The sequence below is a fragment of the Eurypyga helias genome, unplaced genomic scaffold (genome assembly GCF_000690775.1).
Source record: "Eurypyga helias isolate BGI_N326 unplaced genomic scaffold, ASM69077v1 scaffold18242, whole genome shotgun sequence".
Taxonomy (NCBI): domain Eukaryota; kingdom Metazoa; phylum Chordata; class Aves; order Eurypygiformes; family Eurypygidae; genus Eurypyga; species Eurypyga helias.
The window spans coordinates 40882-65394 of record NW_010235521.1 but is presented as its reverse complement, the minus strand read 5'-3'; the positions used below and the strand labels follow the sequence as shown (position 1 = coordinate 65394).

The window sequence follows — 24513 nt, the reverse complement described above, 5'->3', positions numbered from 1 at the left end:
ACAGCAAGGCAAGAGAGGGAGGCTTTAAAGTGGGAATGCAATGATTTTACAGACCGTTTTTGCAACTCACTCAGTAAGTTAGGTCTTAGGCCACAAAGGGAGGAAGAGCAGCGTAGGGAAGGACATTCTTCTGAAGGCCAGATCCTGCAAGATGCTGATCATCTCTAACTTTTAATTACAAGCAGCAAAAATTCAGAAACTCACCATGTAACCCGGAGAGCCCCACACCAGCTCGTGGCCCAAGGAAACCGCAGCATCAGTTTTGATACTGACCTTAAATAGGTGCTGGGCCAGGACTTGGTGCTGCTAGTAACTGCTGTCAGTCAGCAGAGCTTTTCCTCACGTTACCTGCTCGCAGTTGCAGAGATGCTGTTTCTGCAGCCAACTGCTGCTCACGCTCTCCAACACTCACCGCTTTCACGTGTGGTTGCAAAACATTTAGCGCAGATGTAATTTGAATATGCAGTTCCAGGTTTAAAAGGTGGAAGAACACAGCCAAATCTCTGGATTGGGGTTTATCAATATACTGTTTAATATGGACCATTTTTTTTTTAAGCCTGCAATCACATTCCTAAGATAAAAACAGGCATCTGAATACTCTGTGGAATAAATAACTTTCCTACAGGACTGGTTCCAATGTTCAAGGTGGGGAGAATGTCTAATAATCAAAACAAGGATATTGTTCTGCACTCTGTGCTCTGCCACGGACTTTGGGTACAGGCTGGGGCCCACAGGATCTCTCTGTCCCCACCTCCCACCTGTGGAATGGGAACAGGAGCAGTTACCTTGCTCTAGCGAAGATTTATCACGATATTTAACGCCACGGAGAAGATGCAGGGTGTGTGCAGAGCTGCCGACTTGAGCCATCAGAAGGCAAGGACGGAGGGCTTATCGACAAGGTCTCCTTCTCTGCAAATGGTTTAAGGTAAAGGGAAGTTTCTGTACATCTTCATACATCACCTAAGGCTCAGGGCCATGGTCAGACACCCAACTCCCAGCCAGCACCCTTTTTTTCTTTTAAATAAGGAAAAAAAAAAAGACACACCAGTGTATAATACAACCACAATTCGAAAAAGAAGGCCAGGCATTCTTTGGTAAAGCCTAGGCTGAAAACTTATCCCAGGATGCGTGATCTTCCAAAAATCTGCCAACCCCTGCAGTGTTCAAACTTCTTGTATGACCACAGCCACATGAAGAATGAAATTAAACCCCATGGAAATCTTTGACATTTCTGCTATTATGCAATGTTTGGGTGAAAAAAAAAATTGCAGAAATTCTCCTTCCCTTTCCAGAGTGAGTTCAGAAAAACTATTTCTAGCTTTTTTTAATTACACATTTCACCATTAAAAAGAAACCATCCATAAATTAAAAGAACCACTAACTAGGGCTTATGTAACCCGTTTAGAGTGGGAAATTGGTAACACTTGGGAGTGAAGTCTGTTACTGTAATTTCTGGAGTCTACAGCATTCATTTGATGTGCAAACATCACAAAAATTGTTTATTTAATATTTGCATTAACTATTTTATACAAAAAAATGTTAATCATGAAAAAGGTTAAGATGCTGGCATCTGCATCCTATAGAATCCAAAAACCTTGAATAAATGATAAATGATCTGAGGGATAATTTATCACTCCTTTGGTGAAATTGTCTCCCAAATTATAGATTTACTTTACCTTTTTTTTTTTTTTTTAGTGTTTCTGGCTCTATTGCATTGTTGTCAGAAAACTGTCATACCGTGTTCTTCATCAGGGTTATTGAAGTCGCCCCTGCGGAGAATATCCAGTGTTAGACTCCTGCCTCTCCCTCCCGTTTCTGCCCCAGAAGCGGGGCAGCCAGCCCTCGCCTTGGAGCTGCCCTTCTGCTGAGCCACTACATCACACATTCAACCAACCACAGAGAACATTCCAAAAGTCGCTGTTCCTAACGCTACCGCATCGCTGCTTTTCCAAGAGCAGGCTGTGTGTACGTTTCAAACAAAAGACTTCCTCCTAATTCACGGCAGCGGGTACGACCACCTTCGTTTGGGCTGCACCAAAAAGTACAAGAACTATTTGATCAGAATAATCTTGAATGAGCCGAGTCTCTTTGAAACTGAGTTGACAAATTACAGGGCTTGATTAAAACCCTCAAGACAGTTGGGTGCTCTGGGTCCAACTGGTTGTAGGAAAGGCAGCAGCGAAGCAGCGGCCTGGGGCTGAAGTTCCACCTGGCAGAAACAGCCTCCGGGTCCTCTGGAGGGGGTGAGCAGTGGTGGGACGGCAGCGGGGCCAGCAGCCTGCCCGTGCCCAGCAGCAGCTTCCGTGCTCCACGCAGAGCTATCCCACACCATTAAACTGCAGCGGCGACCTGCACGAAGCCGAGTGCAAGGAGTCACTAATAAAAGAAGAGCGGCAAAAGCTTACACCAATACTTAAAGAAAAAGAAAACCCTTTCCCCCCAAACCCCAACCTTCATGTTAAGGTTGTTGTAAAAGAGTTTATAACAAAGAAATGAATGAAGTAGATCTACACCGATCAGCAGAAAGTACTGACGATTCCTCAGATACAGGCTGAGTTGCACTGGGAGTATCTTACAGAACACATCTGGGCACTGATCACGCCAGGACTAACTCAGGTACATCACACGTGGGGTATATAGATGAAGTAAAGAAGTTGCATAAAATTTATTTTTCCACCTTGTTTTACAACATTCCCTTTTAAGTTTTTACACATCTGCAACGTATAACTCCACAGAACAATAAATAATTGGCATTCCTATTTCTCTTGAATCAAGAGTATTTACATGTCGTTTAACCGGATGACAGGTACAAAACATTGGCATCACAGTAAATATCATTTTGACACCAGAATCCATTTCCCCAATTAAAAATTAAATTAACATTTATTTTTTAACAATTAAAAATGTTCTCGAAGGCGTATAAGTACACAAGTTGTAGTAGGCAGTAGTGATGGACCATATTGGCAAAGCTGTAGAACCCAGGATTTCATGCAAATTGAAGTTTATAGATTATGAAATAACTAATAATGAGTAAATAAATAAAAAAAATTAAAGAGCCCATCCAGCTCACAAGTTGTAGTAGGCAGTAGTGATGGACCATATTGGCAAAGCTGTAGAACCCAGGATTTCATGCAAATTGAAGTTTATAGATTATGAAATAACTGAGTAAATAAATAAAAAAATTAGAGAGCCCATTCAGCTCACACTGAAGATTTTGGTGGGCACTGGACTGACCCCAGCAACTGCAGAGATAGGTCAAACCCCCTCCCAACAGCTGTGTGTGAAGAACTCAGGACAGTGAGCTGCGTGCAACGGTAGTTCACACACCTGGCTCAGAGCACTGCTTGTGCAAACCCAGGATTTACGATGCATCAGATGGTGCAGCAGCTTCCTTCAAAAGATAAAGCCAGAAGACAAGCTCTAGGGATTCAGACATCTAACTCCCCGGGGTCCATGACACACTCAGCTCAGCGATAGCAAAGTTCTCCTCAGCAGCTGCAGAGGGGTTTAATTGTGATAATTCAGTAGACCACAACAAAAACAGCCTTTGATGCGGCTCAGTTTGGTCCAGCCACAGCTGTAACTCCCAGCACGCAGACTGAGGGACAGCAGGGAGGTCACTCATCACTCCCCAGCCCAGTTCTGGTAAGACCCTGCACAGATTGAAGCTGCTGCTGTTGAATAATGTTGCATTTCAGTTGCACTATGAGCTGAGCACAACAAATGTTTGCAGAGATAAACAGGACAAGCTCTGTGGAAAAAACAAGTACAGAGTTTAAGGGGAAAAACCCACTGAAGAGGGCTGTGACACGCCTGGAACTACTGCGGAGATGCAAGAGTGTCACAAAGCCTCCACGTCAGCTCAGCACCGCGGGAGCACAGCGGAGCGCGCTGGCTTCCCGGAAGCAGCCATGGGAAGCAGGAGCACGCTGTGGGGCACACACCACTACCTAGGGCACCGTCCCAAAGCACACCGGTTATCTGAACTGCTACAGCACATACACCAGAACAAGAAAAGGAATAGGAAGAACACCGAGTAAGGCTACAAACAAGATACTACATGGAAGAACAACGCTTCACTCCCAGTAGGCACAAATCATGAGCATACTAGAGGAAAAAGATTAAATTAAGTTTCCAGCAGAGAATCCGTTTATTCAAATATACAGTAAGTCTGAACATATGTATTAAACTTTGCTTTTAAAAACATTTTTAAATAACTTATGAGAAATATATTGCAGACATAAAGTGCTAAACTTGAAAAACACAATCATTCCTCTTTCCTGCTCTTTGTTAGATGACGGTTTTCATTTTCCGATTGCTTTAAAAAAAATATGCAGCGTATACCCAGACAGAAACTACCTCCTGGATTTACAACCTGGTGCAAAAAAACTAGCTGCAAAGGAATATAATTTGCACCTCAAAAACACAGCTACAGATTACTACCAATTCCACTAATTACGCGTTCCTGATGAAAGTTATGATTCAATAAATACAACCGAAATCACAATTCACTCCCTTTCTTGGTGTGAGCTAATATTTTGCAAATATGGTCCACTCAGTGTAAACTGTATTGACTTCAGGAAACAGTGAACTCTACATTATACACGTCTCAAGTATTTACATACAGTCGCATGGCACTGTTATTCTGGCGGGACATCCAACTACTAATACACACAGGATAGGGACAGGGCTTTACAGCGGCGTGTGCTGCCACGTGTTTGCCAACGCACAACAGGGACCTGACTTCTCCGTCACAAGTTGCCAAAAGAAACTCTCGATTCTCGTATTTAAGTCTACTCAATCAAAGGCTGACTGGGGACTCCACAACACCCGTGTGGCCGACGCTGTCCTGGAGCTGTAGCAAGTCATGAGAAAGACAACGTTAGCTATCTTTTTGGCAAAGTGGCGTTATTCACAAAAGGCTGTTAGAGCCTAACTCCCCCCAGATGGGCTGTCCCGGCACTGCTTTTCCTCCGTGAGACAAAGCACTGAAGTGTTTGACTTCTAGGGCTGTTCCCAACACGAACATGTGTGTCAAATAGGCAGTAATGCACACTATTATTATTTTTAGGAAAAAAAAAGATAGGAGAAAAGAGGAAAAAGGTGGTAAATTTTCAAAACGTTAGGAAAAGGTGACTATTAAGAATTAGCTTCCCTTAGCCAGCAGGCTGTTTCTGAAGGTGACTGCTATGCGTTGGGACTTCAGACAAGAGCCTAAGCAGAAGACTGGTACAAGAGAAAAAAACAGTGAGTTTGATTGAAGAGCATTTGCTGTTCTTATTCTTAAGGATTTTGAAACATAATTTTCTAAATTAAGAGAGCTTCCCCCACATGAAATAACAAGGCCATAAGGACTTGCACATTCCTCTCACCTCGAGCCACGTGCATTATGAAGCACATCCAATTTTTCTCTAAATCTTCTGGAACTTGCTTCCCTTCCTCTTTGATATTTGCTCACAGGGACTGAGAGCAAGGAAGGCAGGTCAGGTTGTACAAAACATTCCCCAAAGCAATTAATATACATCGACCAGACAAGCCATGGCTATCTTAGATGTACCACTATGGGTCAACACAGAGTCCAGCTCTCCTTTTGAATCAACACTCCCATTTTCCACTGATGTTCACACCAGACCTTTTAACGCAGCATTGTGCTCCTTGCCACAGTGAAGCGCCTGTAGCGGCAGCAGAAGCTGGCAGTCCATTAAAGAGGTTCAGCATGGCACAGAGACAACCAGGGAGCTTCTGCTCCTCACACCAGCGTGGCTGCCCCGACCGGGGGGGCTGCCCCAGGAAGGGAGAAGGTAGCTCAGGCTCTGCCGACCCCGGCCCCTCCACGCAGCTGGCCAACAGTGACACCAAGCAGTGCCAGCTCCGGCGGTGGTTTTTAGGATGGGGGAATGAGACAGCAAGCAACTAATTTAGCACAGACTACACAGCCGTTAGAGGAGGATGGCTGCCACTAAAAGCTCACCCATGCTTGCTGCACAGACCCCATGGTTCCCATGACTCTCCATCGTTCTTCTGAGCAGCCTGAGTAGGTGTGGCTCTCCTCACGGTGTTACAGTGTGGGCCAGTGTTTATTACAAAAACAGAACCCACACCGAGTTTAACTTTTGAAAATTAAAAATCAGCAAGTGAAGCTGCTCTGCGCACAAGCCTAACACCCTCGTCTGAACCTCACTCCCGCCTCTGATTCAAGTTTGGTTTTTAGAGCAAAGCAAGAGCGAGGCTCTCAAAAACTGCCTCTCTGTAGGGAGCGTGTCATAAACACAACATCCACCTAGGAGGGCCTCAGCTTATTTGCAGCTCATCTTCACAGTTTCACCCTAACAGGAAACAGATTTCGTGTAGCTGTGAGGAGTAGCAGCTCTGTGACCTTTCCTTTCAGTCTCCAAGGATTCAAGACACGTCTGCCACATTGTCTGCAGAACAGTACGAGTCTCTTCTCACGTTGTCGACACATTTCAAGTCTGATCAACTGCAAGTTTCTTTTCCAAAGAGGATTGCTTTAGTTTAGATAATTTTCTCCTATACAAATAAATACAGAGTAAAGCTATTATGTCACCAACTCCTCCTAACTAACAGGAAGCACAAAAGCTAAACAAAACTGAATTTCTTCATTTTGGACTGCATTTCTCCGTATTTATGAATGGCTGGATACTTCCAAAATCACCAGGGTGACCACATTTCAACTGAAGGAAATCTCAAACATGCTCAGATTCTCAAGTGTATGTAGATCCGACATGCTGGAGCCCCGTTATGGAAACAGCATGCCATAAATCAGGAATCAGCTGTCAGCAGTACAGTGCATCACCTACATTAAGGGATTTCCAAGACGTAAAAAAATGTAACTACTTGAATCTAAAAGATAAATAATATAAAACAACATAACACGATACAAGGAACAGCACAGATACTTTAAAAAGTAACTTACATTTGTCAAGTGTAAATGCCAATGTCAGTCAGCAGCTTTCAGACACTTTTTAACTGTGCATGAGAAACCCACCATCATCTAGTTACATGCATTTGACCCCAGTTAAGTTGAACAAAAGGAACAAAACCTGGATGAATTAACAAGTGCCTCTGCCCTCAAAGTCTCCCTTTTCTCATCAGGTTTCTGTTCATGGCAGTCGTGAAGTCTTTTTCAATAAAGCAGCATGTAATAGAGATTACCACATGACCCTTATGCAAATATCGGACGTATTCGTTATAGTAACAACTACATGATTTTGTCTCTCAGCCATGTGCAACATTTGCCTCTGGTCTGCAAGGAGAGCAGCCTTAGGACGTGAGCTTCGAATAGCTTGGGGGAGAAAACCGTCGTCTCAGGTACTTCAGAACGTAGAGGGGAAGGCAGCTCACCAGAGTGATGACGGTGACTTTCCACAAGAACGACAAAGTTGCAATGAAGTAAACATCTGTAAAAAGAAACGAGCACAGTGCCAATGAAGATGGGAAGTACGTTCTGGGAAGAGGTGCAGAAAAGGAATTCAGTCTACCAACGCTTCCTTTAACAGTCTCACCTTCTCCACACGCAAGTTCAAAGCTCATACAAACCCTGGTTCCTCACTCTTCTGCCCTTCTCTTCCGCAACAGACACAGCTTTCTGCACAGCACGTTTCAGGCAGGCATGCAGCTCCGCACAGGCAGGTGCCTATACACACCCCATCTGAAACAGGGGTACCTACCTCCTGGCAATAGGAAGCTTCCTTTAAATGGATTACTTGTCCTCTGACTCTGGGAGCTGCCATCTGCTACTTGGCTGGTAGTCCAGCAAATACATCTCTCGACTCAGTTATAATGCCTCAAAATCGTTGCAAAACTAGTTGCAGCATTGTTCAAAATGGAGCTGGTATGCCCATTTGCAGGAGATACAGACCTTGCCCACTGGGAAGTTATCCTCCTCATTGTCTTCACAGTTCGCAAAGAGCTTTATGGAAGAAGTAGTGACATCTTGTGGTTCCCGAACAAACACTGGAACAAACCCTACGGATCTGCTATTCGCAACTAGACAGCTACTGGGGGAATCTGGAATTTCTCACCCTTTTTCCTTTAGCCAGGGAAAAGGACTAGCTCTGTTTCAGGCAAAAAAAAAAAACCCTGCGACCAAACCCACAAGACAAGGGCCGCAAGGCAGCAGATAAAATAAATTTTAGGAGACAGCTCCTTCACCCAGTTGAAATCTTTCACACCAACAACAGAGGTTTCAGTCTGTAGTCTCAAGTTCAGTTCCCATATGGAAATAAAGACCACTGTTACGTATGTCAGCTGACCTGTGGTGGAGCTCTGAAAGTACAGATTAGATTCACTGCACAGCACACAGTTTACTGACCACCTTTACCTCCTCCAGCATTTTGCTATGAGAAGGAACCAGAAAGTATCTTTCAAGTGCCTTCAAAACAAATATTCTGGTCAGAACCATCAGGTCAAATATTCTGGTCAGAACCACTGCCATTGTAATTACTGTTGGCTTCATCAACAGCCTTTCAGCTCAATTCAGCTCTTTACAGTCCTGTTACTATTCAGCTCACCGACTAACTGCTTGGAGAAAAGGCATTCAACCTTACCAATAAACTCATGTAAGAAGACCAGAGAAGCTATGTAGCAGGAGAGACTAAGCAGCTCAGCCACTATCATGAGCCAGTGCCACGTCTGGATCGTCAATGCCACCATCAGTAACTCGGTGAGAATCAAGGAGGTGAAGGAAATGGCAACAATGTGGACGAACTCGGATTCAAAGAGGAGGAGTGCTCCATACATGATGATGCTACCTGCAAGGGAATGGAACATTCGGGTATTTTATTCAAACATTAGTCTAAGCTCTAAAACCCACTGCTAAGTCTTGGAAAGGCTGAAACATAGTCATGCCTTGAGACTGTTTTTCATGAAACCTGATGGATGTAATGACAACATATCAGTTACTATTTAGGAGACAGAACTGATGACAAGACAGGGGAAAATTTACAGCAGAGATGCCCAGATTTCTGTAATAGTCTGAGATTCATAGACACACGGAGGTAGGAAATTAATACACGCTATTGTGGCAACTGAAGATTTCTAACATCACGAAACTCCATCCTCCCAGAAAGCAGTTGGTCACTACTCAGAAGCTAAAAGATATGAAATACTTCTAAAACCTACTGCATTGCCTCAGTGCCCAGATGGAAGCAAGGTGTTGAAAAGCTCGGTGGATACAAGTTAGCCTCTCTTTGCACTGTTTTGGCCAAGTTCTTTACCCTTCCCCCTAAAAGGAGCACACATTAAAGCACTGTTAATGATGCATTGTTTCGTGCTCCTAGTCTGGCTGGCCAGGGAATGCTCGCAACGCCCCGCACAGCCACCTGCACAAATAACTCATGTTAGCAGCATGAGTAATCCGCACCAACATCCATCACACTAGGCTAGTTTCGGAAGGGAAAACCTGCAAGTGACTAGAGCTCGAGCCACAAAGTTCAAATCCAGCTGTGAAGTTTCCAAAATTTAGGACTGCTCAAGTTTTTGGTCAGGCTCATCTCTGCTAGCAACTAGCCCAATTGTTTGGCCTCCTGTTTTCTAGTTATTTAGCACATCAGAAGTGAAGTCACTTTAACCAAATATTGTAACCAGATAGTGGTCTTAGCTCAAGAAGAAATCTTTCCCTCAATGCATCACCCTCTGGCTTTAGCTTTCCACCACTTGTGAGTTTTCTACAAATGCCCTGGCTTTGCCTTCATATTTGTACAGCATCAGGCAACCGTTATCCCTGTCTTAGGGTTCCACCGTATTAGATTTCAGAAGATAATGCCAAGAGGGCTTTTAATTCTTGGTTTCACTCCCTACTGAGGATGGTAATGTCAATTAAAACAGTAACAATTAGCTGCTTATTTTGGCACATTTATTCTGACTCTTGCTGATGCAGGAGTTTTGGGAAACAAGAAATTTGTCAGAGAATCATATTGGCATTTTAGCTTTATAGCTCCATGTTATTTGCATGTTCTCCATAATTCCCTGATTAACACTTAGAGAAAGTATTTGAGTTTGAGGTTACTTGATAAAAAAAGACAAATAAAAGACCTTCTTAGACATATACTACAATTACTACATAAATAGATGCACTGTAATTAAGGCATTTGTTTAACAGTTTTAGCAGCCTAATTAGAGTGTATGGGATATAATCAAGAACCTGAGCTCTACTCTAGTCCTTCATTACAGATGGCAATGAAGTAACCAGAACTATTGCCACCACTGACAGGGTTTAGATAGAACACACAAAGCTACAGATTCTGTATTTTGCATGTGACCTACTAACCGGTATGATACACAGGTTTAAAAACCTTTTTCAAAAGAAGGGAAGAGTCAAACTCTATGTCACAGATGGAGCAATTAAAGCACCAAAAAACTTGCACAAAGTTACAAAGGATGGTCCCAATGGGAAGAGGCACAACGCTTTCAACTTCTACACCATTGCCTACAACAGGGTCGATCAATTGCTGCCAATATTTAGTTTCAGATAATTCTTCCTTTGGTAACAATGCCAACATTTTCTGAGACATAAAGAAAAATATTTGTTCATTATCCCAAGGATGCATTGCTAAATTCACTTCATGCCTTACTTAACTTCCTCCAGTACAAAAAAACCCAGATATTCTATACTCGCTATAACATCTAAAATCACAAACAGAAGTTGATTTCTTACCTTGATAGATGCTTATTAAGACCCATATTAAAAATGTTTTGTATGATAATGGTCGTCCCTGGAGGTGGAGGAAAAAAAAAAGACAAAGTTCCACTGAGTTTTCTTTTATGAACATTCACTTACAGATCAACCCAGCAACTAATAAAGAGAGATTTTGAAGGTGATTTGCAAAGAAAACAAAACAAATCAACCAACTCTCAGGTACTGTCTCTTTATTCTCGTTTTTCATGATGTGCGAAGGAGGCCTGGGACTCTGGAAGCTCACTGCTTGCACAGTACAGTACAACCTCCTCCTTACTGCACACACAATTAATTCATTGCAAAGATGTCTCATGAGTTTAGTCACTGCAGTGTGAAATATAAGATGTGTGTATACACATATATATGAATACATTAATATTTCTAGACACACACACACAAATCACCATCATATTGAAGGCAGACAGGTTTTTAAAAAAGCATCTCCGGCCAACACAGCTATACCAGTACAAAAAAACCCCCTATGTTTAGACCAGGCCTAAGGATGGTTGGAGAATTAGTGGTTTATGACATAAGAGACAACATACAAGTGAAACCAGATGGAGACTTATTCAGGCTGTTGGAAAAACAGGCTTTGCTTCTGAGAGTATCTGTTTAACAGAAATCCTTGAGGGAAAGGATCTGTTGAAGACTCAGTCCACCCTTTCCTTCAATTAAGAAAGATGTTCCCAGTCTGCATACCCCAGTTATGCAAAATATTTTCCAGAAAAAAAAAGGACCATAAGACAAGAATCATCTTCCTGATATTTCTATGGTTAATATCAAATAAAGTTTTATTTGTCAAGAGAAGAACCTAGCTTTCATGCTAAAGCTACAAAACCAGCACATCAACCAAACTTTTAGGTCCCTTTAGATCATCCTCAAGGGAAATTTCTATTCAAGAAACTATGTGATAACCTCCTTCCTCCATCAAATGAGCACATCCCTCTCCTCATCCCCTTTTCTGGCTTCAGTGTAGCATCAAATCCCCAACAATTTCTCCTTCCCCTTTATTTTGGAACAAATCAGTAATATTAAATCCTTAGAATTTCCCACAGAATGGAACTTCTATTTCCCCAGCCGTTTTTAATAAATTGCATTTCGTGTAGCATTCAATAACAAACTGCCAGGAAATCTGGTTGTATCTGTTAATTCAAATTTGCCTTTAAAACAATTTTGCTTGAAAACGCATGATAAAAGCTCTGTATCTACTGATAATGTATTTGACTTTACACATTTAGAGAGTTTCAAGTCAAGACAGTGATCTTGCCTTAAACCAAAACAGACAAACAAGAGTCTCCCACACCTTAAGAAGATCTTTGTAGAGCTCTGGGTACAACATTGCGACTTCAGATTTAACATCCTTGTCCAGCACTAGTGAAAACACCGGAAACATCGTGTAAATTGTGGAGTACCTGAAAAGAAGGTAGAAGACCAGTAAATCATCTAAGGTGTAGATGAGCAAACAGAAATGCTGGTCTTCAGAAAGCAAATACAGGATCTTGAAGTGCCAAATGATGTACATATTATAAAATTTTGCAAATGGAATACACCAGTGTTCTGCATGTAGGAAAAACCTGCAGGATTTGCTTTTTGAATGGCTGTTGATTAGAAGCACTCACACAGATGACAGGTGCAAGTATTTCAACCCGTGTTAGAGGGAGCCAAGGGCAGACCTGTCCCCACCCCAAAATTTGCTCTAAAGTTCAGGCTTGATCCTGTTTGCATCAGAAGGTAAGGGAGATGAATGTGCTGTTGTTTTTTAAATTATGTACTCAAAACTCTATAAAGTCATGGGTTTACAAGTGTAATCCCAGTATACTTCAGTCGGGAAGCAGTTCCTCTCGTTATAGAGGCTGGGTTGTCCCCCTTCTCTGACACTCTCAGGAGCTGGGCACTGGCTCTCACTGCTGCGCAGACACCAGAGCATGACGACCGTCCCTCTGCTTTTTACTGGGATCGAAGGAGCGCATCCTGAAGGATGGCTTGCTTCTCATGTTCTGAATGTGACAAACTGTCCTTTTGGAAAGGCTTCGAGACGAACTTGTGCTGCCTCGGTTGCTTTGCTGAGCGCAGAGGAGCAGAAAGGGGACAAGGCTCACATCCATCTTTTGAAGCAGTGTTGTGAAACATGTAGAGTGGAGATGTGCATGCCTTGCATGTTAATAAGCCCAGATCTATTCATTATGCACAGGTTTTCCACACTATTAGTAAAAAGTGAGCTCTTACCCAATGATGAGAAAGCCTTGGTAGAGAGGAACTGAAGCAAAGTAAAATACTGACGAGAAAACAGCCTAGAAAAGAAAAGAAATAAGCTTTTCAGGTGCTGCATATTGCAGTAAAAGTAACAGCTTAAAAATATACTCCTTTCAAATTGGAGCACACTGGCAGTGGGTTCTTCAAATTCCTGAACTGAAGACAGAAGAATGTAACATCAACCCTTTTTATTCCTACGCAAACCTTGGATGAGAGCTGTGTTGAAGAGCGAACACTAGAACTGGACTTGGAAAACGTTTTGTAATGCAGTTCCACAGAAAAGAACATAATGAGTTTCCTCCAGGGCCCGCTGTTTTGGTCAGACTTTGTGAAGGACAGGTGTGTGCTTACTTATGCCTGGATGATGCCTTCACAACAAAGAGTTAACACTCATTAGTACAAACTGCAGAGTGTGCAATTTTAAATTTTTTTTTTAATCAGAAGTTATGGGTTTGTTTTCTGTCCTTGTTTTTAGCTGCTGAGTAAGCTAGACTGCCACGAGTTTGAACCTTTTGTCTCCATGCATCCCTCTCCAATGTGTTTATTGTAAAAAGGGGAGAGGGCGGAAGCAGCCTTCTCAAAAGTATCAAGTATTTTATTTAAAAAAAAACCTAAGTATTTTTAAGGAACATCTCAGTACACTGTGGCATCGAATTCAACTCCCAAAGAGTAGCCTTTGTCCTTAACTGTAACTTTCACTCAAGACATCACAGCTAAGAACAGAGTTTGGCCCTGAACTCCTAAAATCCCTTTCAACTCTCTCTGCCAACTGGCAATTGCATTTTTGTTACACTGAGACTCAGCACACATGAACAATGTAAATTTTGTGAATACCAAATCTGTTTCTAAGGTTCCCTTTGAAAGGGGGAGGAACAGGCTGCCTCCACGTGGCTGCAGAGCACTTGGGAGGGCTGCTACGTGCTTCAGTGGCCTTTGCAGCACGGCCCCTGCCAACAATCCACAGAACACCAGACTGAGCTTTTGGTAACCTCATCAGGGTCCCAGCCGGGTCCTCCTCAGCTGCTTAACTTTGATCTCACTATTTGAGGGCCTTACTTAAAACACACCTGAAAAGAAGTGCACTTACTCAGCAGAGACCTTCCTTAACAGCAGTGCCCTGCCTCAGATTTTCAGTACTTCCTAGCATTACTGAGCAACAGCAAAGACATGCTCCATCACAGCAGTGTTTTCTAAGGCAGAATATTGTTTGTCCAATTTTGAACTTGCTGATGTTCGTCCAATACCAGGAACTTTCTTATGTGTCTTCATACCCATGTAACAACCTCAAGTTCCAACCCATGAAAATTTTCAGGAGATTAAATAGTTGCATCCAAAATGAAACACAGAACCTTTATTTTGCTTTTTCACCTCTCCATTGGAAAATTCCGCACAACAGTCCATTCACCTGCATTGTACTGATGCACAAGCTCCTGTGGATTACAAACTGACTGAGAGCTGCAGACCGTTTGTAACTGTTCCTTCCATGCACCATTAGTAAACGACCCAGATGTTTAAACTGAGTGATAGAGAAATCGGCTGCAAGCGATGCCTGTTTTCCTTCCTGTATACAACAGCAAGCAAAAACATAGTAATATAATTTCATTTTTGGAAACAGAGAAATAGAGTATTATTATTCAGTTATCACTGACAGAATTTCCAAGAAAATTTGCAATACATTAGGTGGGGGAAGAGTATTACCTCAGCACTTCTGCCTTCCACCATGGCTTTTAAGCAAAGAGCAAAAATATGAGGAGAATTCCCATTTGAACCCTGGCCTCCAATTCTAAGCAGCTCTCTGGATTATGATTCACAACACGCATGTTAACGTGACACTCGTATCAAGTCAGTTTTGAGCACAAATTTTCAGTCTCAAAAGTTCACTCAATTTTAATGTTTTGGCTCATTGCAAGCAGTGTCTTTCCACTGCCGCCAAATCCAGTCTTGTCATTTCAAGCAGCTCCATATGCAGAAAACCAGAGCTTGCTTTCTAAACTAATATAACTAGTTTTTAATTGTACCTGTAGGATGTATGTTATCAGAATAATTACAACTCCATCATTTGGAGCATCTATGCGTGATTAAAACCCCAAAACTAACCACAATGTCCAATTTCAGGGAATCTGCCATGTACCAAATAATGAACTTGAACTCTGTTAAACACCAGTCTCCTCAGCCAAATTATTTTTCATGATAAGGGTACTGGTTTAATGATTATTCTTGTGGAAGCATCTCACTTTCTTGCACAAATTTCTGAGAATTCATTTAAGAGTCAGCTGCAAACTAGCGTCTGAATTGTAGTAGGAAGCCTCACTAAACATGAGGTAATCTCACCTTCCCTTCAACTCCAACACCGCAGTCAGCCTCCTGAATCATGCTAACATCATTCCCTCCATCACCTGCAGGTCAGAGCACAGACAAATGAAACCGGTAGTTAAAGCAACAGAGGCAACTTGCAACCCTACCAAAGGCACCTGCACCAGACTAACACTAGAATAAACACTTGAACAGCATCAACAAAAAAAAGCAGGATTTTAACTAGAAATAGGGAATTTAAATTTTTTAAGAAGTATTTTTGTAGACACAGAGGAACCCAAGTCCACTGATCACTCTGACTTATGGATGTAACACTATACCTACAATGCTGAAATAGAGCTCACAGCTTAACAATGGCACTTTATCTGATCATGTTCAAGCTCTTTTGTGAAGATACCACCCCAAATACTTACGAGTAGTTTGTCACTGAAATTTCCATATGCAAAATTTCATCTTATCAATCATCCCACAAAACCACTGTCTCCTAACTCAGCATTTCCAAGTGTTGTGAGATGACATGGGACCATTCACGCGAGAGAAATAAAAATAAAGCCACCATCCTACACAGTCACTCCTCCTTAACTAGTGCCTTACCTACAGCACAGGTGAGTTTTCCGGTCCTTTCCTGGAGCAACCGCACGATCTGGGCCTTCTGTGTCGGAGCACATCGGCAGCACACGACGGCGGGGCACTGGCAAGCCAGCTCCATGAACTCATACTCATAATATTTCAGACACACCTAATTTACAGACACCAGAAACATCACCCACGTTTGTGCTATGAAAGTTTCTTTAAAAAAAAAAATAAAATCCTAATTCAGACAGAGCGTTTTGGGGCTGTTCCTGAACAGCCTGAGGCGTTGGAGCCTACCTCCAGCGAGTCGCCAGAAATAACAAGAGCGCAGTCGTGTTTCCGGCGGAAGGCGTTCAGCTCTAGATGGGCTTCTCCACGGTTAGTCACCTGGGGAAACAAGGTGGCAACCGAGGAAGAGTTTGTTTCATTGGGATGAGAAAAAACAAACAAGTCTCAGAGGAAGCAAAAGTAATACGGACAGGCAGCACTCAGTTATTCAGAGCACTCAGTCAGATAAACAAAAGCTCAAGGGATAGGAAAGCTGGTCAAAAGAATAAAAATATTCCAGGTCTACTGCTGGAAAACAGCTGTGATCTCAGCACCTTTGCTGTTGCAGAATCTGGGGTCCCGAACAAGTCTTAGGATAGGGGAAGGTAAGTGTTACTCACTAGTCGGAATATATGGATGTCCTGTGTCCGTGTCACCAAGTGTGCGTTCTTGGCTGTACACGTGGCGGTCTCTAATTTATCCCCTGTCAGCATCCACACCTAAAATCCAAATATTTAAAGAATTAAATACAAAACCTAACAACCATGTCTGCAGGACACCTAGAAGTACCACCTGCCAGTTCAGGCATATAAAAGGACTGTCAGAATGTATATACAAATTATTTTTCTAAAAAAAGCCCTATTTTAAAACATACAAGAAAGTTCTCACAGATGAAAGAAAGCAAAACTTTTAAAGAGACAGAAACACAAAGGAAGTTGCAAACCATGTATCACATTTTTCCCACCTGCAGTATTTCACAATTCTGCTGATAAACCCACAAAATGCAAGCTACAGAATGTGTATGCGTGTGTTAATGTGTCCCACCCCAGCTATTTCTCATACACGGAAATAAGCAGGCCTTGCTGCAGAAAGATCCCTCATGGCCCTGCCTGAAATGTGGATGATGCAACTGGGGTTAGCTCACTGCTGATGTGTGTGTCTGGAACACACAAAGTTGGTTGGTTTTTTTTTTTTTTTTTAAATATACACTGCTCCTTTTATTTTGTGCTGGTGGGGGGGGGGCACTACAAAGCAATGTCAGCAGCAATACCCTTATATAATCTGGCAGGGAATTCCCTCCACAGTGTAAATATATCAGTTTGTTTTGTTTTTTCCACTTTATTCTTTCAAGACACCGCCCAAGAATATTTAACAAAACTTAAAAAAAAAAAAAAAAGCAGTGCACAAAGACTCACTTATTTGTTTAATAATCTGAGGTTGGAAAAAGATTTGATCTTAACAAGATGGTCCCTGTAACGAATTACAAGTCTGCCTTCACTCTTGATTTACTTCTTGCGTGCAATACCCTAATGAACATACCATTGCAAGGAGTGCTGAGCAGCCCTGCACTCGCTGTGCAACCACACGCTCCACGCCCCGACACCGACTCCAGCCGAGGTGAGGAGAGAAAAGTATAACGGCTTTGGAATAACTGGCCTGGACTATGCCACAGGGAGAGAAGGCCACAATGTCCCTAACGAGCTTCGTTTGACTCTGTTCATGTCACTTCTCTGCTGAAGTCCCTGTTGTTCAGAGGGATGGCTCCAAACAGAAAGGACTTTTGGAAGCCTGTCCCAGGCCTTGAATTCCACTTCCCACCTAAATCCCAAACATACAACCCTGCTTTCAATTCACAGCATGGCTGAGGATTTTTGCTCACTTTGTTACTCAAAGCAGAGAAACCACAACCAGAGCCTTTTACCTACTTTTCTTGCCCAAATCTGAATGTTTAGTCCATTATCTGGATCTGACTGACAAGGTTTCAGCGAGAAGCTGAGCAGACATCACACCGGTCCCTCACTGCTGAGCACTGCTCAGGCCGTGGGTGTCTGCCTCAGATGCTGGAGCCCAGAATGCTTGGAAAAGAAAAAAAAAAACGCACAAAACCCTCCAGTTCCTGATTCTCTTGGCTCCGTCCCCCTCTAGTGGCTACTGGAAACGTATATTCACAGCCCAGGGCTGCAACCCCAGCGCGGGAGGGAGTTTGTGCACTGGACACCAAACACATCCGAACCAGGCTTCTCCCAATTGCCCAGAAGCCTCCTGCAGTGCCCTCCTGCCTACGCTCTCGGCAGCAGGAGCCACAGCATCCTGGTGGAAGAAAAGCGCAAGAGGTGACATGCTTCCACGTGTTAACCTTTACTACTTCCAGCATATTCCATTCCCAAAGTGATGTTCAAAATGCATCAGCCAGCCCACTGTTGGCACTCGTGAAGGGCACACGGTGAAACGTTTACCCTGACAGGGCCCCCACACTGTCTGAATTTACTGTCTGTAGGACAGTGGCCCATACTCTAGAGGTTCTAAGAGTTCCTGCTAGGAGTAACATTAGGTTAGAGAGACCTTAATGCCAGCGTTTCTCAGCGTCTCCAGAGTGGGTCTGACGTCCGTCTGGAGCTGATCCTCCACGCCGGTGAGACACAGCAGCTCCATCTCCATTTCCAGGCTCTCGATGACTGTGGCTACCTTCAGGGAGCGGTCGTGCACGCTTAGCTTCGCCTGGACATAGCGTGCCTGAGGACAGCAGACATAGCCAGTCACCCACATAGCCTGCACTTTCGCGGAACACAGGGTTAATTTGAATGCCACCTGCAATGGCTTGTGAACATGAGATGCATGTTACAGAACAGGGTGGAAAACATTTCAACACGTTGTTGTTTCATCCCTGTCCCGTTCCAGCCGGGCAGCACGGTACACAGCGCGTCCTTGTGCACACCAAGGCACAGCAGCTCCTGAAGCGACATCTCCAGAGAGCCTGGAAGTGACTCCCTCAGGCTGCAGATCTATCCACAGCTTCTGCAGCTAACGGATGTACAAACAAAGGCAACAATGGAGATGCTTCAGATTCATCTCTGCGTTTAACTAAGCCGTTCTCCTTCACATTTTGCTTGACTGGGGTAAGCAAATCAGTGCTGTGTGTAGATGAGCCTCTAACAAACCCCACACGTGAGGCCCATGCTTCCGTGAAGCCTGGTGGGGTTATATTCTGGTTGGTTGTAGTTTCCCCGGATGTCGGAAAGCAATCATGAAAATTAAAAGCCAACACATTTCCCCACACAAACATAACTTGTCTAACAAATGATGAATATCTGCAGAATTTAACACCACAGAAGATTATAAGGCAGGATTTAGGAACTGTTTTTGAGGGTCCTGGCTGGGATCCAGTTTCATACATAGTACTTGAAAAGCCACTTGGATTAGAAGAACAGCAAGACACTAAGAATGACAATTCTAGCAGAAGGAGTAGGGAGACGAGAGGCGGCATTATCATGAGAGGTCTGTGAGAAGCACTTCAGTGATTGTTTGTTTAAAAACAAAGGAAAAAAAACAAATAGAAACTTACTTCAAAGTCTTGATACTGCTCTTCCGTCAGAGACTTCTTGGCTACGACAAGAACCCTCAGGCCTTCCCGAGCCATGTTGCCACACTGGAAAGAAGTACCATATTGTAAACCATAAACTGCATCTCAAGTAAGACGAGTTATGCACAGCATTGCAGAGATGGCAATGTAAGATAGCAGGTTAAGAAAATAACCATCCCATTTGAGCAACCCCAGCGAGTCTATAACATCTGATAAAGTGCATGATAAACCCGAGAGGGAAAAAGGAGATCTGCAATGGTTTGTAATCTATCCCAGTGATCAGAAACTAAAATGTCCTCTCTGCTATACCGGTGTGGCAAAAACAACCCCACTGATTTAATTTTCTCTGCCTTTAAGTAAAAGGACACAAGCCTTTGATTGGTAGACTTCACATCTTTAGCCATAAGCACTTTAAAATCAGACCAAGGTATTATTATTTCTTTGAACATCAGGGTTTAGGGATGGGGAGAATCAGTAAGTGAAGCTACTGGTATGAACATTGTGTCAACATTAGTACTAACCTGACAAACATATCCCAGTACAAAGCTGCCAAGTGTAGTTTTGAAATTAGATCTTTCAGTCTAAAATAAATCCAAATACAGGATCAAGCCCAGGACAATTTTGGTGATCTCGAGTGGCATTCTGTTTTGAGCAAAATTCGTTTTATTTACAGGATTTATTCTGCACTAAATATGTTGAACTCACCACCTGACTTCCTTGTTATTGCATTTATATTTGGCTAAAGACTAATCCAATGAATTCCCAAGATCAGTGACCTCCTGGCTTGCAGATCTTTTAGCAGTTATGTCCACTCTGCCACACTGGCAAGCTTTGTCATGTGTTGCTCTGGAGGAAGGAAAGCACTTGCGTGAGAAATCCTCCATACGCAGGACAGACGGCCCCATACCTCCTCTTCCAGCCAGTCATTGTACTGCACGATCCCAGCCATCACCACATCAGCCCCTTTCATATAGAAGGTGATCTCTCCTGTTGATTCATCCTACAGGTAAGAAACAGAAGGGTTTAAGTTGGGCCTATATTAGCATATTTGGAGTGGCCTCAGCAAGCTGAGTGATGAGTTTTCTGCACAACAATCATAAAAATGCCTGTACTAGGTCAGGCTGAAGGACCATGCAACTCAGCATCTTGTCTCAGGGCCAAAAGTAGATGCCTATTCAATAGCAATGTGGTTACTCACAGACGGGAATTAATACTTCAGACAAGGAGGATCAACTTGTTTTATCAGCAACATGTGATTTCCTTGCAGACACCTCTCAATCCCAACTGCATGTGCCTTTGGAATAACCTCTAGCCCTCACCCTGAAAATTTATTTCATACTTACCTGAAACAATAAAACAGATGCACAAAGCTTAACAGAGTAAAAATCACTATAATTTACCCCCTCTGTTATATTACATAGCATAAGCATAATTAAAGTTTATGCTTGCTGCAGGAAGGTTAGACTGCTGCCTGCCTTATCTGATACAAGTAATTTGTAGGCTGCAAGGAAAGCATATTTACATTACCACAAATTAAAAAATCCCTTCTAAGCAGGCAGATATCTAAGGAGGTCACAGCTATTAGTAGTACAAGCTAATGGAAACCCTGGCAATTTCCTCAAAGGAGACAAAACAATGAGTAAGGAACACACTGCTCTGTAAACCAAGATAGTCACCAGGCATAGGAAGAAAATAAACTTAACAGGCAAAATCAAAAAGCCCAGGAAGGTCCGGAAACAGACAGCTGTGAACGGAGAGGGAAAAGTACTTCAGGAAAAAAAAGAAATGAAAGAAAAGCACAGTGGACACTTTCATCTTCACACTACTTAATATACATGTCAATCTCTTTTGCCATTACAGAAACTAGTGGTGAAGGTCCTCGGGCATGAAGAGTCTGAGTTGTAGGTAAGAGCAGCACCTGACATGCATACTAAAATGCAAAGAAAAGAAGGTTTTTTGCTAGGAAATTAAATAGCAGCCAAGGATAACACAGCTCCTTGCTGAACATTTTTGCCATGCTCAGAAATATTCACAAGATTCTTATAATTAAGCTAAAGCATGGTTTTTAATGTCCTGAAACATCCAGCCTTCATATACCGATACGCACCCCCCTCATCCCCATAGCAAAATGCGTGTCACTCTACCAAAACAACTAGAATATGCTGAAATAAAACACAATGCTTTTGGCAGTAGCCAAAGGTAAAGATTTATCTATTAAATTATTTGATTAAAAAGTGTCTAACAACATTTCTGTAGGAAACTGAATAAAGACTCCACTTCCCGTGCTGCAGAACTGGCTTAAGATAGTTTAGATTTTTTGTCCAATATAAATACTGTATCAGCTATCTCCTTGCATTAGTCATTTCCTCTCACTGAGTTCAAAAGGAGGTTAGTGCGTTCTCATATTATGGCAAGATCACACTATAAATCTACAGAGAGATTTGCCAGTTATATTGTTTTGGAGAGGAATCTTTTTCCACCGTGGTCTGACTCTGGCCACGGTTCAAAGGCTTCTTTCAATTCCAGATATGACAATAGCACTATCTTTGCTTGACAACAAAGATCATTCCACATGGGTAAGGGGAAAAATAACGCAAAGAAAAAGAAGAATGGAAAATATTGTGGTCAAACAAACAGGGCTTCTTTCAAAAAGAAGATAAGTCGGTAAACAGTACGGTGAAGAGTGGCTGCTTTGGCAGAACAAGACTTCTGAGAACTGAAATAAACAGCTACAGAAATGACAGTTGATCACAAGTAAAGAAGCAGATATCGCAAAAATATCCCAAACCAGGCAGCATCTGCTACTTGTTTTCAATATTAACTACTACCTTACTAGAAGTTATGTGTTGAAGGAGATCTTTTTATAGGAGCCAGGGCGGACAGGACGGGCAGGGGAGACGGGCGCCTCTGCCAAGTATTTCAGTAACAGCATTACGGGGCTGGACGCATGAATCACTTGCCGAAACTCTATCCCCAGATTGCACAGGAAGCCTGGCAGGACAATCGCAATGGCTCCTGCCAGCCGAAAAAGCTATAAGAATGGGCAATATCTGTACAGTTGAGCAGAAAATATTACCATTTGAATTTACTCACTACAATCCTGAGTGCAGTTCCATTCTACAGCTTCTCCATCCCCTCCCCAGCCGCTCACTGCTCCTGCTGTCTTCTGGATACTTCATGCTACGTTCCCTCCCCTTATTTCTCCTTTCTAAGCAAGGAGCAGTTTCAGAACATACACTGAAGAGGTAAACACCTTGCAAGTTACGGATCAAACCCAAAGGGAGTGCCTACACATGCATACATGTATGTTTAATACAAGAAAACGTCACCTGGCAACTACCTAGTTATAAACACCTTTTTTTTTTTTTTTAAATGAAAACGCTGCTTGATGTTATTTTGGAGTATACAGAAACGTGGCAAAAGAATACCCAGGCAGCCAGTATCTGCTGCTCGAAACCTACTTCTGCACAGGGTAAACGGGGGGGCTGATTTTAAGTCGCTTAGCAGCAGCTCAAGGGGTTCATAATAGATGCCCAGTTAGCAAGCACAGCAGAGAGGGGCCAATGCTTCTGTTAGCACTATTTAGTCAGGATCTGGGCCTGATCTTGCTCCCACCGCCCTCAAGTGGGAGTTTTGCTGGTTTTGGGAGCAGTAATATTCCAAATGCATTTTTTTTCCTTGTTCTACCTAAAGGGGGAGAATATAGAAGATAGATAATTTAAAAGGAATAAGCCTCAAATCAAAGAGGGAAAAAAACCCATAGACGACTCCTTTCCACTTAGATGAGATAATTTAAAGGCATCCATTTCTCTGATGACATAAACACATTTTAATGCAGCATACCCTGGCTTCGATGGTTAGCCCACTTCTTAGACCCTGGATAAAACAGCATGTCATCAGAAGTTTGCACTTAGAGTAAGCAATGGGGAGGGAGGTTGTTTAGTCCTCCCTCTTTTATTCCTAATACTTTTATCCTAGGTCTTAAAAAGGTTGCCTGAAGTCTCCACACCACTTTCACTATAAAAATAATTAATCTGAAGAATTTCCACTTGCTGTATTTAAGCAGATACGCGCTACGCTTATTGCAGCTATGCCACAGAGCATCGGAGTTGAAACGCATTCAGACCCATCTCTAGACTCACAGATTTAAACACTGATTACCTTGCACAAGCCCAGTCTATCAGCCCACTTCAACTAACATTCCTGCCCTTGGGCATGTTTTAGTATTCCAAAGCCTGGAACAACCTGAAATTTGTGTACCCCCCTACATCGTACTGTGGTGGGTGAGCCAGGAATTAAAAGCAGTTCCTTAAGCAACAGGAGATCCAGGTCCAAAATACTCAGGTAGGATAACACAAATACAGGCGTTTGCATGAGTTTTAACAATTTGTATCTGCACTAAACACAGCTTGTCCTTCATGGGTTCGTGAAAACAATGATATGCACATATTACGGTTCCATCTTTATCACCAAATCTCTTGGAAGCAGGAATACTGAAGTTCTCCATAATATTTCTTGCTGTTGAATACATCATCTCTTCACCGTGCCATTTCTGACAGGGGCTGGGCTCATCCAGGTGTCCAGAGAAGCTGAGATTTGCGAAGCTAACATACATATAAGCCAATAAGGCAGACCAAATTAACCTGCTATTGACGAGGCTCACGTGCAATACTGATCCCGACTGGTTCTAACCAAAACCAAACTCTACTCCTCCTACTGCTCTAACTTAAAATATACAAGGCAGAAGATATTTTTTACACCCTATTTTCAGATATCCCAAAATAAACATGCAGCAACACAGTTTTACACAAAGTAAATAGGGGGGTGGAGAACAAGATAAAAAGGGGGAAAAACCCAAACCTGCCAATTTTACCTGTTTTCATCCTCAACAACAAAAATGAAGACCTCACAAAATGCTACAACAAATCATATCTTGCCCTGAATTATAGGTTTCATATTCATGTTTTAGATTCCTGGTACCAATTATATGTCTGTACTCTAAGTAAAAACCAACAAGGATGTTTTAATTATGTCCAAAAGAAATATTCAA

The 24513-nt window shown here is 42.6% G+C and overlaps 1 protein-coding gene across 1 annotated transcript in view; it reads right to left on the bottom strand.

Moving 5' to 3' along the window:
• Positions 1–7281: 7281 nt before the first annotated feature.
• Positions 7282–24513, bottom strand: part of ATP9A (ATPase, class II, type 9A) — a 49284-nt gene continuing 32052 nt past the window's right edge. Inside the window, exons 17-29 of the mRNA XM_010146791.1 lie at positions 20371–20463; positions 19446–19529; positions 18446–18616; positions 16504–16602; positions 16133–16222; positions 15857–16001; positions 15281–15345; positions 14355–14510; positions 12923–12987; positions 12000–12108; positions 10676–10733; positions 8568–8771; positions 7282–7418 (exon numbers count right to left, since the gene is read on the bottom strand). Of these exons, the coding sequence (XP_010145093.1) occupies positions 7282–7418; positions 8568–8771; positions 10676–10733; positions 12000–12108; positions 12923–12987; positions 14355–14510; positions 15281–15345; positions 15857–16001; positions 16133–16222; positions 16504–16602; positions 18446–18616; positions 19446–19529; positions 20371–20463 (1476 nt within the window). The remainder of the gene's footprint in view (positions 7419–8567; positions 8772–10675; positions 10734–11999; positions 12109–12922; positions 12988–14354; positions 14511–15280; positions 15346–15856; positions 16002–16132; positions 16223–16503; positions 16603–18445; positions 18617–19445; positions 19530–20370; positions 20464–24513) is intronic.